The 15625-nt window shown below is 39.8% G+C and overlaps 1 protein-coding gene across 2 annotated transcripts in view; it reads right to left on the bottom strand.

Annotated features, from left to right (window-relative positions):
* Positions 1-15625, bottom strand: part of CDK14 (cyclin dependent kinase 14) — a 546170-nt gene that overhangs the window by 79251 nt on the left and 451294 nt on the right. For both annotated transcript variants that reach the window (XM_021689620.1, XM_021689621.1), the window contains one exon: positions 5363-5502. In XM_021689620.1, the coding sequence (XP_021545295.1) occupies positions 5363-5502 (140 nt within the window). The remainder of the gene's footprint in view (positions 1-5362; positions 5503-15625) is intronic.

Raw genomic sequence — 15625 nt, 5'->3', positions numbered from 1 at the left:
AACAACATATCTTACACTTCCTTCACGCCATTCTTTCATTTGTTCACCGGAGAAATATTTATGGAGCCTACACTGTTCTAGGTATTTTGGAATCCTGTAGCATATAAACCAGAACGAAAAGAAATCCCTGTTCTTGTGGATTCCATTCGGGGGAGACAGATGATAAACAATCAAACAAATATATGAACTAGCAGTAAGTCTTATGAAGAAAAATAAAGCAGGGAAGAGAAACTGGAAATGCTGCGGTGGAAGGAGGTCAGTGAAGGCTTTCTTTTCTTCTTCTTCTTCTTTTTTTTTTTTTAAGTAGGCGCCACACCCAGCATGGAGCCCAGGGCGGGGCCTGAACTCAACAACGCTGAGATCAAGACGGGAGCTGAAATCAAGAGTCAGACACTTAACTGACTGAGCCAGCCAGGCGCCCCTAGAGCTTTCTGGGTAAGGGACATCTGAGCAGAGACCCAAGGAGGTGAGAGAGCAAGCCAGGCACAAATCTAGCAAGCACAAACGACAGGAAGAGGAAACAGCAAGGGCTGACACCAAGGAGCAAGATGAGAAGCAGGCAAAACGGAAGACTACTGTAAAACGCAGGTGAGAGAAGACAGGGAGCACCGTGGGGCAGAGTGATGGCAGTGAAGAAGTGAGGAGTGGTGTGTCCTCGATCTATTTGGAAGGGAGCGCCAACAGGGTCTGTGGAAGAACTGGGATTGAGTGTGACAAAAGAAGAGGCATAGAGGACAGCTTCCATCAGTGGGAAGAACGATGTTGCCATTTATTGACATGGGGGAGAGGACAGATGGAGCAAGCCTGTGGGGAAAGATCAGTTCGGTTTTGGTGATATTAAGTTCAAGATGCCTTGATGCCAAGGGCCAAATGGAGATGCCAAATAGCCAGCTGAATGCAAGTCTGGAGTCAGGGAAGGTGGGACTGGAGACAGAAATTTGGAAGCTGTCAATGTATAAATGATACCTAAAATCATGAGACTGAATGAGATCACAGAGGCTCTGGGGAGCGTATGTAGATAGAAAGGCCTGAGGATCATGTGCTAGAGCACTCTAAAAGTGAGAGGGCTGGTAGATGAGGAGAAATCCACAAAGAGGTCTGAAGAGGAGAGTTTAGGGTAGCAATAGGACAGCTGTGGGAGTGTCCCGTCCTGGAATCCAAGGGAAGGAAGCATTACTAGGAGGTGATAGTGGACAGTTGTGTTGAATTCTGTTGATGGGTCTAGATGAAGGCTGGGGAAAGACCAATGGACAGAGACTTTGAGAACAACAGTTCCAGAGCCTTGTGCATGAAAGTCTTGTTCAAAAGGACTCACGAGAGAATGGAAGTCTAGGAACTAGCTGAAAGCAGTAAATACATGTGAACTGGCTGTGTTTGTTTTATTTTTAAGAAGACGGTGTGAGGCTACATTAATGGCTATAATGTTTTAGGATAATATACAGGATGTATATAGGAAAGAGTAGGAAAACTCACAAACATCAGAGCTGGAAAGGTCCTTAGGGATCACTGTGTCTCTAACTGAGAAATCAGGAACCCACTGAGACCAAGGCACTTGCCCAAAGTTGCCCGGCTAGCTCCCAGTGGGGCTGAAGCTAGAATCCAGGTGGTCTGATTCCCAGTCCGGTGCTCCACACACTGTACCAATTTGTTGCCCTTCTTTTACTGCAGATCTGAGTTTTGTGAATTAGCAAATGAATGTAATAAAATCAAGGACTCTGTGCTATGAAGTGTATTTTGTTCATTTACTTTGACAAGGGTAGTTCAGCTTCAATAATTTATGTAACTTGATAGTATACACAGGAGAATGCCCTGCGGTGTATTTCGGAAAAGTAATGAATTTCTTCTAAATCAGCCCTCCATTTACTTCCCTGCAATTAAATTTCTGTGAAGAAGTGGGGCAAGGCTGTTGGGGTTTCAGGACAGAGGGAGAATGACAGGCTGCCACCAGAATTAGCCAGCTTTAACTACCAGATCCCCAGGTATCGCGATTCTTGCTTGATGAATGTGTAATTCCCCCTTTGGTGGTACACTAACACATCACTTCTAAATTTTGGTATTATGTAAACTAGTGAGATTTAAGGGGCGGTATATTAAAGAAAGATATTATATTGTTAAATGTTCTTCCAAAGCAAAGAAGAGTCTGACATAAGCATACAACTTCATTTTTATATGGATCCACGGAACCGCAGTGCTTTGTGTAACCGGGATTGTTAACGACACCTGATACCCTTCTTCTCACAGAGTCGGATATATTAAAGTAGGCCAAGAAGGCTCAAGCCCACTTTTAATTTATTTTTGTTCCAATTTTCTCCTTTTAACCTGGTTTTGCTTTCTGCTTGCATACGTGTTTTCCTTTTGTGGATATTCTTTTTAAAACTCTATAAACTATCTTTAAGAATGTAAGCACTATGGACTGAATTGCGTTCCTCCCAAATTCATATGTTGAAACCTTAAGCCCCAATGTGATGGTATGTGGAGACGGAGTCTTTGGGTAGTAATTCGGGTTGGAGGAGGTTGTGGGGGGGGGGCACATGATAAGATTAGGGGCTTTATAAAGAGGAAGAGAGACGGAGAGACTGTTCTCTCTGCCTGTGTGAGGATATAGCTAGGTGGCTTTCTGCAAGCCAGGGAGAGGCTTCACCAGGAACAAAATCTGCCAGTACCTCCATCTTGGACATCCTAGCCTCCAGAACTAAGAGAAATAAATGCTAGTTGTTTAAGCCCCCACAGGCTAAGGTATATTTTGTTATAGCAGCCTGAGCAGACTAATACAGTGAGGTTCCTGGATTTGATGAATCTAAACCAATACTTCGTTGCTTAAGACAATCCATTTTATTCATTCATTCATTCATTCATTCACTCATTCATTTTTAAGACAATCCATTTATTGGTTCTGCAACACTTCTTCTCAGGTGGATCTCCTTCCAAATCTTCTTGTTAAAGGAAGCACATGAGGATATCACCCTCGCTGCTGCCATTTGCCAGGTGGTGAACTTTTATCAGACTCCATACTAATGGGAAATATAATTTGAATAATTTCTAAATATAGTCTGCAGAATATTAACCTAGATAACAGAGTCCCCGGAAGAAGTCATTTCACCTAAAAGAACTAGTTCTCAAAGTATCCGAAGTCTAGGAATTTTGTTTTGTAAACATGTTTACAAGGACTACCACGTTGTTCTAAATGGAAATGACTACAGTATTTGATACCGGGATTGTCCTTTCTTGGGACTGGATTTATGCCTCATAATGATTATCCGTTAGACACAGAAATAGCATTTCTGTAACTCAAAATTGTTACCGGAGGCATTTAGCAGAATCTTGCTTTAAAAATATAATGATTTTTCATCTTTATTCTCCCCCCTTCAAAAGGTTTCACTGCTCCTGATGTTTAACGTTAATGCAAAGACGTGTTTCTGCCAATGAATATCGCCTTATGGTTATGCTTCTGCAAATAGCCTGCTGTGAGCTGATAAAGGGATTAATGCAGCCAAAATTCTTAATCTGTGAAATTACAAATTAAATTCTCATATTAAAAATACCACCCTGAGGTATTTTTTGTGGTTTTAATTCCCCTCTGGTGTTCTGCATACATTGTGCTTGTTAATGACGGGGACAAGGCTGTCTCTGGCGGCAGCCTGCTGCCGAGTGATAATGTGTAGGCATTTACTTCCTGATAGAAACTGGATTTAACCACTGGCTGATAAACTAAGTGGCAAGTGGGTAATAAGTCCATATTAACAGAAAAGTACTACCACAGAATTCAGAATTCGTAGACCATCAAAATCCTGGCTTAAACTCAATCATCGAGTCAGATGGGATTGAGATGTCACCAAGGAGGAGTGATATCAAGTTACAAGTTATACTAAATGGGAAAACAAACCACACGTTTGAATTTGATGAGCCATAAACTAATGAGCCCATTTGTATCTTTTTTTTTTCCAGTATAGAAAGATGTGCCACTAACTCATTATTTTTCCACAGAAATTTCATCTTTAATTTAAAAAAAAAAAATGGGAAGAGCTGTCATGATAGTCAATGGGTAGACTTTTAGAAAGAAAGGAGGGCAGAATATAGAATAAATATTGGTTAGGAATATGTAAAATGTTAAAGAAGATTTACTAAGCATAAGGGGGAGTAGTGAGTAGTGGTTTAATATATCTATAGACAGTTTAGGATAAAAAAAAATTCAAATTAAATGTAGGATATCAAAAAAGATTTAGGGTAGAAATATGCAAGAGGAGTTGTTACTTGGGACTCAGCTACAAAATAAAGGGGTCCTGTTGTCAAGGAGAATCTAATACTACAATGGGGGGAAAGCCTAAAGTCCAAGAGATTAAAGAAATAACTTTCTGTATGTCTACGGTAAATGTGTACCCAAGGATTAATAAATATATTATAAATACCTATGCATGTAGGCAGTATATTAATTTTTAAGGTAGTTAGAAAAGAGTATGAGAAGGAATATTTCAAATTGGCATTTGGAAAGAACGCATCACCATTGAACCAAAATGTTCTTACTGCAAGTGTCTTGCAAAATTTCACAAGAATTCTGTTTCACACTTTGGAAGAAAGATGAGATCCTCCCAGCCATAAATCTCCCAAATATTTAAAATATAATTGAAAAAGGCTGTGTAAATATGAACGCTTTTGTAAAAACAAAACAAAAACCCACCCAGGAATGTGTTTTGTTTTAAAAGATCCAGAGAAGCGCTGTCTGTATGAATACCAAGAGCATTTGTAGTTGAAATGAATTACAAGTCTTCGGTTCTTACATGTCAATTCAGTGCATTAGCCAATTGCCAACTCTGCTTGTCAGCTCACTGCATAGCAGCCCTTTTTAACATTATTGTTACAACCAAGATGGTCTCTGAGAATCAAACAAAAATGAATCATTTCTCCTCTGTGTACTGCAGCCAGTTAAAAAGTACTGCATGCATAAAGCACTAAATATGTAAATCATATTTTCCTTTTCCTTTATGACTGCTCAGATCATTCTTCTGGACACAAACATAATCAAATACAAAGACATGCAGTTGCAGACTGCAGAGCAGAGATAGCAAAAAAGGAATCCATTTTCTTTTTCTGCCTGGTAAGCTAGCAACTGGATGGCAGGATTCCACTAAATATATACACACATGACTCCCTTTTCCTCATTCTCTCTCTCTCTCACTGGGTCTCCCCCCACCCCCATCTACAGATACACGCACATATATATGTGTACATGTAATGCATATGCAATCATACACAATCTTACATATGCACATATAAAAACATATGACTCCTCCTACAAGTATGTTACACACAGACGCTAAAATGATATGGCTGCTTTGATTGGATGTCTCAGATCTGTCATACTCACTATCGGTCAGTTCCCATAGCCGTGGGGGCAGGTCACTAAAATACTCATGGCTCAAGGCAGCCTGTGCTGATAGTCTGTTCTTTGGGGAACATTGTAGGAGCTTGGAGGCCAGATCCTCTGCATAATTCACATAGCTGAGCCTGAAAACACAAGCAAAAAAGAGAAATCAGACCAAACAAGAAAATCCACTGAATAAGACATAAAGCTCACCTAATTTTTCTGGACCTATTTATTCTTGGCCAAAACCGAGTTAAATTACCTGCTGAAAATAAACAGAAGCAGAATTCACTTTTGTTCCTGGGGCATCTGTTAATCTAAACTAGCTTTTATACTCTTGATATCCTCATCTCATTGATTGAAAATATTTCTACTATAAGCAAAAGGTTGATACTTTCAGGATAGGACAAGGTCCCGAGGTAGCGAAAATTTCAGGAGATAACTGATCAAATAGTTACCAGAATTTGTTCATAGAATCTACCTATTGCATACACATCTGGATACATTTATAAGAAAATTAATACAAAATAACTAGGAGAATTAAAATAAAACTACTATTACGTTCTCTAGTTACTGAAGTTACTTTTCCTCTAAAAATTTACATTTTCTTACATTGAATATAAAATTATTGGCATAAGTACACCGTCAAATATCAGCAATCATGCTATTAACATGCAGGTTAACAAACGGAGTGTGTATAACCCATATGGGGCTGAATTAATTCAAGATGACCATTGAAACAATAGATAGAAAATATGTGTCTCAAGATTACCAAAAAAGCAGAGAAGTCAAATCTCCCATGGGGTACAACTTTCAAATGCATACCAGACCACACAGTCCAGCCCAGCCTTACTTCTTGTAGAATCTCTATTTCATTGCTCAGCACAATTAAACCCAGATACCTAACATAAACATGATAATAGAAGTATTCCTGATAATGGCTGCCATTTATGGGTCATCAAACACGTGTAAGGCACCTTCCTAGGCACTTTCCACACAACGCTCATATTTATTTAGTCTGACAAGGGAACTCTGTCTCCATCTAATAGCAGTGCAAGCTAAGCGGGAGTCGGGAGTTGGAGAAAGGCGTGGACTGCTCAATTAGCAGGTTTAATTGCTAAATTAAAGCAATTTTTTAGCATTTAAACCCATCTAGAATTACTTGACTCTAAAGTGGTTTGCATTTGTTATCCTCTCAGATAATTTCTAAAGGCAACCCATGGATTCCTGAGTTTCTGCAACAAGCGCAGTAAGGACACTGACTCTCAGAGAGAGCTAGAGAGTGTGAAGGCAAGTTGTATCTGCTCATGAGTATTTTTTCAAAGTCTTGAAGCTACTAAACACACAGCCAATGAATTTTCCTCAATAACCAACAATTCACCCGCTTCCCGTACTCAAGCAGCTCTTCAGCATTGATTTAAAATTGTTATGGCACAGGGGAGGACTAGGAATGAGGAAGAGGAAAGGAGGTAATGAATTTGGATAGAGGAAGAAACAGGGAAGGAGCAAAGAAAAATACTACTCTGAAGACCCCACCTATGAGGCCTCTCTAGGTCTTCATATGTGAAGGTCTCATAGATGGGTTCAGTATTTGGCTGTCGTAGTGGCTGTTTTTTTGTTTTTTTTAAACTGATCAGTGGATTGGTTTTAAATGTCTCTGCCAGGCAAAGACAAATCTGTGCATAGGAAAAGGAGGCATTCTCAAAATTCTCTATAGTTTTTTTTTTTCCTTCTTTCCTTTAAGAGGGGCCAGGGCCATCCAAATTATTGCTGCCTCTTCCTAAGACTCCCATTATTATAAACTTTTCATTAACATCTTTTAAAATACCAAATGCAAAGTTCGAGATAGGTAGACTTCATGGTAAAAACTGCACTTCTATTGAATGTACAGTTTATATGTAATCACGGTGAACACGATCATTGGTATCAGTTTGACACAGCTTTGATGAAACAACACCAGCGCCAGACTGAGGCTACAGCTGAGTTATCGGCTTGATTCTGTACAAGAGCGATGAACCACCCTATGTCCGCAGTCCCTCCGGCTCCAAGGAGCCACAAATCACACGCTGTATAGTTGCTGATCACATTCCGACTAAATATAAGGAATTAGCCAATATATGACAATCTCATTTCTCCTCCCTCCAAATGACTAATGTCAAACTTTAATGGTGATGAAATAATCAAATGCTTGTGATATTCAGGATATAGATAAAAATATTTTTATTACACAATTTTAATTTAGAAAATCTATTTCTTCACTTGCATTTCAAGAACCACTTTTATTCCAACTGTCCACATTTTCAACAGCAGGGTCTTTGTCATTACCAGAACCACTTTTTGAGTTCATCCGAGTTGTTTGAGATAGGACACTTCCAGGATATCTTATTTGGGCATTTTATCCCAAAGCATAAGTGCATTTTATCAGAATGCTAGGATGATTGTGGTTGTTTTCAGTCTCTCATGGTGATGATCTCTTTAAGAATCTTCCCTTGTAATTCGTTAATTTTTGTTTTATATATTCTAAAGCCGGGTAATTCAACGTGTAACAGTTTAGCACTTTTACCTTTTCCCAATAAATTTAGTCTTCAATCTCTCTGTAGCAACCTTCTTTATTTTCAATAAGGCTTTTGGGCTAAAATTCATTTTTTTCCCTCATATTAATTTAATGACATCAGCCTTCTTTTGCTTGGTACTTGCCTGGCATACCTTTGTCATCCTCTTACTTTTAATGTTTCATATCCATAATTTTAAGGTCTCTTTCACAAATATTATATAGCTGGATTTAATAGTTACCCAAGGAGAAAATTTAGTTCACTTACATATTGTGATTACTGGTATGTCTGGATTTACTGCTAACATTTTAATACTGCATTCTATTTTGTCCATCTTTTTTTTCTCTTTTCCTGCCTTCTTTTAAATTGAATTTTAAAATCAAACATTTCCATCTTCTGTTTTAGAAGCTATAAATTCTATTTCCATCTGTTTAATGATTACTCTTAACTTTTTCTTTCTTTTTTTCCATTTCAGTATTTATTTAAATGTTTAAATTCCTACACTAAGTTTTTACAAGCTGACGGACATTTACAAATTATTTTTCCCAAAGAACTAGAATCATACATTCCAGAAATTATAAATATATGATTGAACACTGATACACAGTACCACCTTATCAATTATATGACAAATTATCAAGTGTACAAATATTAAGTTACACAGATCAACAGGAAAACAAAATATCAGACACCTACTCAATTCATTAGCAGAAACTAACTTCTCTTTTTGCAAGAAAGATTGGGAGAGAAGGAAAAAATTCACACTTCTATCAACAATGGCTGGCAAACAACTTCCAATAAAAATAGGAAAAAATTACAAATTTTCAGAAATTTTATGATTAAGAATTATTTGAGCTACAAGAACAAAGCACGTCTATCTTAAAAACAAATATTTACTAACAGGCACATTCAGTACATCCTACACGATATTTTGCTAAAAGTACTTAATAGCTCACTCCCCCATTTTTCCACCCTCTCTTTTAACTTGCACCCCAAAGTGCAAACATTCAATTAACTTTAAGATGTTTTTGTCTGGAGACGTTAAAGGTATGTGCTTCTGTTACAATGTGGATTTTACATGAACTTTTCAACCAGAGGTTTGTGATTTTCACAATGGAGGTTTTCATAATAGCACAAAATGAGATTTATAGAAAGACATTAAAAAAATCATTATCAGACTTGGCCAAAAGCCAACAAAATCAGTGGTTACACAAACCTGTTTTAAATGCGAGAGGTATAAACATAAAGTAGCAGGCAAATAGCCATACAGGTCCTACTATCAATGTTTGAAATGACTGAAGGGATAAACCATAGAAGATCTACACTGTTTTTCACAGTTCCTGAATTTTAATTCTGTATGATATTAAAAACATACAAGTATTGTGGCTGGGTATTTCGGCACCCAATCTTTTTATATTTTTTATATATTGCTAAGATTCTGCCATGTGAATAGATTTGAAGAAGACTTATAACTCAATACTGAACGCTTCCTGGAAAGGTCAATTGATAAAAACGATAAGCACGTTTTAAATGCTGAACAGCAAGCATCTTTTGCTAAGTTTCCAAACAGCCTGATGATAATCCAAACACAGAGGCTGCAATTCTGCCAAGCTTGAGGCCTGATAGAACTGCTTACCAATACTCCTATGAAAGCTTCATTAGACTTCCCATTCGCCAAGCCTATGTGTTGGCTAATATGTATGATAAACCGGGTCCCGTCTTAAGCTCCATTTCTGAGACAATAGCATCAGGCAGCCCAGTTTTATTGACTGTAAGAGCAGTTTCTATGACTACTGGTAAAGATGAAGTGCAGCTGGATTTTAGGACAAGAGCTGCTTGCTTTTAAAAGCTCTACTCCAGGGGCGCCTGGGTGGCTCAGTCGTTAAGCGTCTGCCTTCGGTTCAGGTCATGATCCCGGGGTCCTGGGATCGAGCCCCACATCAGGCTCCCTGCTCTGCAGGAAGCCTGCTTCTCCCTCTCTCACTCCCCCTGCTTGTGTTCCCTCTCTCGCTGTGTCTCTTTATTTATTTGACAGAGAGAGAGAGCACAAGCAGAGGGAGCAGCCAAATAAATAAAATCTTAAAAAAAAAAAGCTCTACTCCACTTTCGTCTTCTAAACTTTCCTGCATCTTTGTATCTCATGCCACCTTCAATTAATGTTAGGACAAGAAGCATTAGAGCTCTCCCAAGACCTGTAACATGATGACAGTGACAAAACAACTAGGTTCTTAAAGAAACTTCATCTTTCCAAGACATAACCGGTCAACAGCCTGGCTGGATGGCAGCACACCACCATCAAATGGTCAGTCCGGAACCTAGACGCCTTCTTTCTCTGCAACAGCAGTGTGGTAAGTTCCTTCACATATTCTTCCTATTGTGGTAATGCCACACTTTTGAAGTTCCTCTAAAAATTTGGGGTCACACTGGATAGACTGTCCTGTGTATGACTTCACAAGAATTGGTCAGTTCATCTGAGCCATACTTAGTTAAAAAACACTCAATAGGATGATGAAAGAATTGAAAGAAAAATGAATACAGAATACAGAAGTGAGGTGAAGAAGCTGTAGTCTACTTCAATATACTACACTTGTAAGTCTCAGTGCTTTGAGCGAGACGTTGGGAGTAACGGGAAATGAAATGAACGCCCCAGCAAGGAGAGGCAACTCTACTCCAGTCATGAGGCAAGAGAAAGGAAGCTCCCCCAGGTTTAGCCCATCTAGGTCAGAATGCTTGTAAAATGCTTTCCTGATTTTAATTCCATCCTCCTGTGTCTTAGTTAACCCCTCTTATGGAGCTTCTTGGTGGAATAGTAATGAATTTCTATAGCTCACCTGTCTGTATAGGGGTCATGCTGTGTTCCCCACCAAAGTCTCCACTGCCCTTCAGAAACGTAATAAATATGTGACCAAGAACACCACAGAACCTCTCAGTCTACAACCAGGTGTGTCCTCTTTTGGGGTCAGTTGGTTTTGTTTAGGGTTTTGTTTGTTTGTTTGTTTTACCGTCAAGGATATCAGAAGAAACTTCCACACTTTATACCTTCACCCTCAGTTCTCCTAGCGGATGGCTCCTTAACTTTTTAACATTTCACTTTAACTGCTTAAAGTTTAAACTGCAGCTTTACCTTCCCGCTGAACAATACAAGAACATTAGAACACTTCTGATGACACTAGTCCCATCTCTCAGACAGTATTGTCTCATATTTTATTTCTATTTTCTGTGCTTTTTATTTATTTAATTTATTTATTTTTAGAGGAGGGAGGGGCAGCGGGAGAGGGAGAGAGGGAATCTTAAGCAGGCTCCATGCTCAGAGCAGAGCCCGACGTGGGGCTCGATCTCACAACTCTGAGATCATGACCTGAGCTGAAATCAAGAGTCGGACACTTAACCAACTGAGCCACCCAGGCGCCCCTATTTTCTGTGCTTTTTAAAAACACACATATTAAATGCCACTGTAATTATTATTATTTAGATTTACCCATGTTTACTATTTATTTCATCACCTTTTTTCTCATGTTTCAGATGTTCCTTCTCTCCTTAGTTTTTCTTGTATCTGAAATACAAACTTCAGAAGTTCTCTCCATGACAAAAGAACATAGTGGCAAATTCTCTCCATTTTGTTTTCATACAGGGTAACAGTTTGGCTGGGGATAGAATTGTAGGTTCAAAGCACTTTCCCTTAACTCTGAAGATACTATTTCACAGGCTTCTGTTGTTGCCGCTGTTAGCTCTTCTCTTTCTCCTTTTACAATTGTAATGTAAGGTGTTTTTTTTTTAATTTTTTAAATTTATTTATTTGACAGAGAGAGACACAGCGAGAGAGGGAACACTAGCAGGGGGAGTGGGAGAGGGGGGAGAAGCAGGGTTTCTGCCGAGCAGGGAGCCCGATGTGGGACTCGATCCCAGGACCCTGGGATCATGACCTGAGCTGAAGGCAGACGCCTACTGACTGAGCCACCCAGGCGCCCCAAGGTGTTCTTTTCATTTAACTTACTTGGTATTCAGTGTTTCCTGAATGTGAGGCTTCATGTCTTTCAACAATTTGGGGAAAAATCTCAGCCATTACTTTTCGAATACTGCCTATCCCCATTCTCTCTCTTCTCTCATTTTGTAACCACAACATAATGCCATCTTATTAAATTTTCCATGTCTTTACTCGTTCTTTTGTCTTTTCCATCTGTTGCCCCCTGTGGTCCCCATTCTGAGTAATTACTTCAGAGCTATCTTCCAGTTCAACTAATTCTCTAATCAGCTGCATTAATATGCTTTTTTCCCCATTCATTTTGTTTTCATAAGTTCTTTTTAAGTCTTTGACAAGTTTGTGTGTCCAATTTTCTTGTTCAAGTTTTAGATTTGATCTTTTCTTTACAACATTTTAAATATAGTTATGCTCTATGTCTCATAATTTCCAATATCTGAAAATTCTGGGTGAGGGAGGAGGCCAATTTTGTTGTCGCTTTTGCGACTGACCCTCACTCACAGTGACTTTTTCTCGAATGTTTTACAATTCTGGATTGTGAGCTCATGCTTGGCTAATGTTAATGTGTGGGAATTCTGACTGGCCTGGGTTGAGAATATCTTTCCCCATAGGGATTTTCTTTTGCTTCTGTCAGGAGTCCTGGGGTTCTCTTAACAGCTAGGTGCTCTAAGTTCTTTCTGTTGGCTTCTGCACCCATGTGAGTTATGTAAATTTAAACCTAAAATTATAGAATTTTCAGGGGACTTTTTCAGCCCCATCCAGAGCCAAAGCCAACACAGTTGTCCTTGCCAGTCTCTTTTTGCTGGAAGCAGATTTTTTTTCAGCCAGCCCGTTACCGAGGTGAAGTGCTTTGAGTGTCTTGACTATGTGAGGAATCTTGATTCCTATGCGGTGCCTTTCTTAGGCCCAAAGCATTGTGTCCTGACCCCCAGGTGGCTCCATGTTCCTTTTTTAGCAACACTTCAGGGCAGTGGCAACTTTAGCACTTCCTTATCACTCTGGTTTCTTCATTCTTGGTCCCTGAGAGATTTCACTTACTGTCTTCTTGGTTCAGTTATGCACATGCATTGGAAAGGATGTGCTTGTTGTACCTTCTCCAGCATTTTAGGTCAAGATTTGTGGTAGTAGAAGAGACTCTTTCCTCCCAAAAGTGTATATTTATAATCTTCCTAATAAAATCAGATTTTATTTATTTGAGATAGAGACAACAAGCGGGGAGAAGAGGGAGAAGCAGGCTCCCTGCCGAGCAGGGAGCCCAATGTGGGGCTCTATCCCAGGACCCTGGGATCATGACCCAAGCCAAAGATAGATGCTTAACAGACTGAGCCACCCTGGTGCCCCTAGGCTAAGGTTCTTTCACCACTCAACTTTATAGATGAGTCTCAAATGCATTATCTAAATGAAAGAAACCAAAGGCTACACACTCAGTAATTCCATTTATATGACATTCTGGCAAAGACAAAATTATAGAAACGAAGGAGTGATCAGTGGTTGTCAGAAGCTGGGGGTAGGAGGGGTTAACAAAGGGCACGGAATTTTTTCAGATGGCTCTTGGTCCTGAAGGATGGACATCAGGCCATCTAGAGATGTGAGAAGGCAGGGTCAGGGAACTCATCAAGGAAATTCAGTGGAGGGAGCAGTGTAGAGAGATGGGGTGTTGCAGGTTTTTCACAAGGATCATTCACCCTTAGGGGTAGACAGCGGACTCTCTGAGTGGCTGACATTGGGACTTCCATGCCTGGGGTGGGGGGTCTGATGATTTAGGGGATGTTCCGGCAATGGGGAGATGGGACTGCCAGTGGTGAGGCCTTCCTACTGACCTCAGTGCTTGATCCCAGGCCACTGAGTAGGGACCTGCCTCCAGCTGTCAGACTGCACCTACCAGCTCAGAGGGTGGACCCAGGGAGCTCTGTGTTCATGAAGGGTCGCATAAACCTGGCAGGGTATGTGGGACAGAGGACTTTCGTGTTCATTCCATATTCATTTTTTTAAAAAGTAAAAGATGTTTGTTGTTGTGGAAACTCTGAAAAACCTAAGGAATTTTAAAATGATAAATCTAGATGACAACAAAGAGAGGCAATCCCTACTGAATTCAGTGTGTGTGTGTGTGTGTGAGTGTGTGCGCGTGTGTGGAGAATCTTATAAGTAACTTTCAAACAAATGCTTTTACTGTAGTTGAATGCTGCTATTCTAATCGTAATATCTTTCATTTTCCTAGTCCTTATCCATACACCACACACACACACACACACACACACACACACACACACTTTATCTGCATTAAAAAGAAAGGTATGAAAGAAGGTAACATGAACAGTAAAAAACTGCCTTAGACCAGGGATATGGAGCAGGATATTTTCTTTATCCCTTGTGCAGGTCAGTTTTTGTGCCTCAGAAATGAGGGAGATGGAATAGATGGTCTTGAAGGGCTGTCTAGCTCTAAGGTTATATGCCCTCCAATCTAGGAAGAACCACATTGTGACCTAGAGGCAGGGAGGGTTAGCACGGCCACGCTGGCCTGCCATCACTAACCTACCAGAACTCTCCGCCGTCACCAATGAAATGATCTAATGTGCGTCTCACTTCTCTTCACTCAACCTGTCAACCAACTGCTTTCAAAGCCACCTAAGTTTCTCAGCCATTCTGAAAACCAAGACAAAGAGCAAAGTGAACCCAGAGTCTTTTGCCAGACTACAGGAGACTGACAAAGTTGAGAAGAGAGCACTGAAGGTGAAGGATGAAAATGATGATGCAAAAAAAAAGGGAGAGTGCAGCTAGGGTGAGGCGGCTAGGGCTACTTCCTGTAAGTCATGGTTCCCGGTATAGCCTGGGGACATGACATTTGTGGAATGACTGGGTGTTTACTTGAGGACTGAGTATATCAAATGTTACACCTATAGAAGTTTTACTTTACCTGAGAAACATGCATTTAAAAAGTAAGCCATCATTTTTGAGCAAAAACATCTTAAGGTCAAATCTTAATCCTTAAGATACATCTTCAAAATATACATCCCCTGGAGGGTGTCATTTTCTTTCTTTCTTTTGTTTTTTTTAAGTGAGAAGGAAATTGGTCCTTGCCTTTTTAAAGGTACATTATAAACTAGGATTACAAGTTCTTTGGTTTTTGTTTTGTTTTTTTACACTGTAGTTCCAAAAGACTCCCTCCAAAATTGATGATACATCTGCCTGTGGAACATCTAAGACAAGTTACATTTTGTTCCCAAGAGTTGACTTCTAAATATCTCTATAGAAATCTTCACTGGGATTTATTAACATTTGATTTTTTATGTTTATTTTTTTTAAGTAGGCTCCATGCCCAACACGGGGTTTGAACTCATAACCCTGATATCAAGAGTCACATGCTCAGGGCACCTGGGTGGCTCAGATGGTTAAGCGTCTGCCTTTGGCTCAGGTCATGATCCCAGGGTCCTGGGATTGAGCCCCACGTTGGCCTCCCTGCTCACCGCTCAGCAGGTAGTCTGTTCTCCCTCTTCCTCTGCCCCTACACCCCTGCTCGTTCTCTCTCTCTCTCAAATAAATAAAATCTTATTTAAAAAAAGAGTCAGGCACCCCTATGAACATGTTAGCTCATGAAAGCTGGATATAAAGAGTAGAGGTGTAGTAGTTCAATTTATTTAGAGCATTGGAGATACTGATTTCCATATAACAGTTGAAGAGGAAGTTAAGGGGAACAAAAGGTTCTAGAATATTCCTCAACGCATTCTATGATGGCAT

Source organism: Neomonachus schauinslandi, chromosome 12, assembly GCF_002201575.2.
Source record: "Neomonachus schauinslandi chromosome 12, ASM220157v2, whole genome shotgun sequence".
Taxonomy (NCBI): Eukaryota; Metazoa; Chordata; class Mammalia; order Carnivora; family Phocidae; genus Neomonachus; species Neomonachus schauinslandi.
This window is presented reverse-complemented; position numbering and strand designations above follow the sequence as displayed.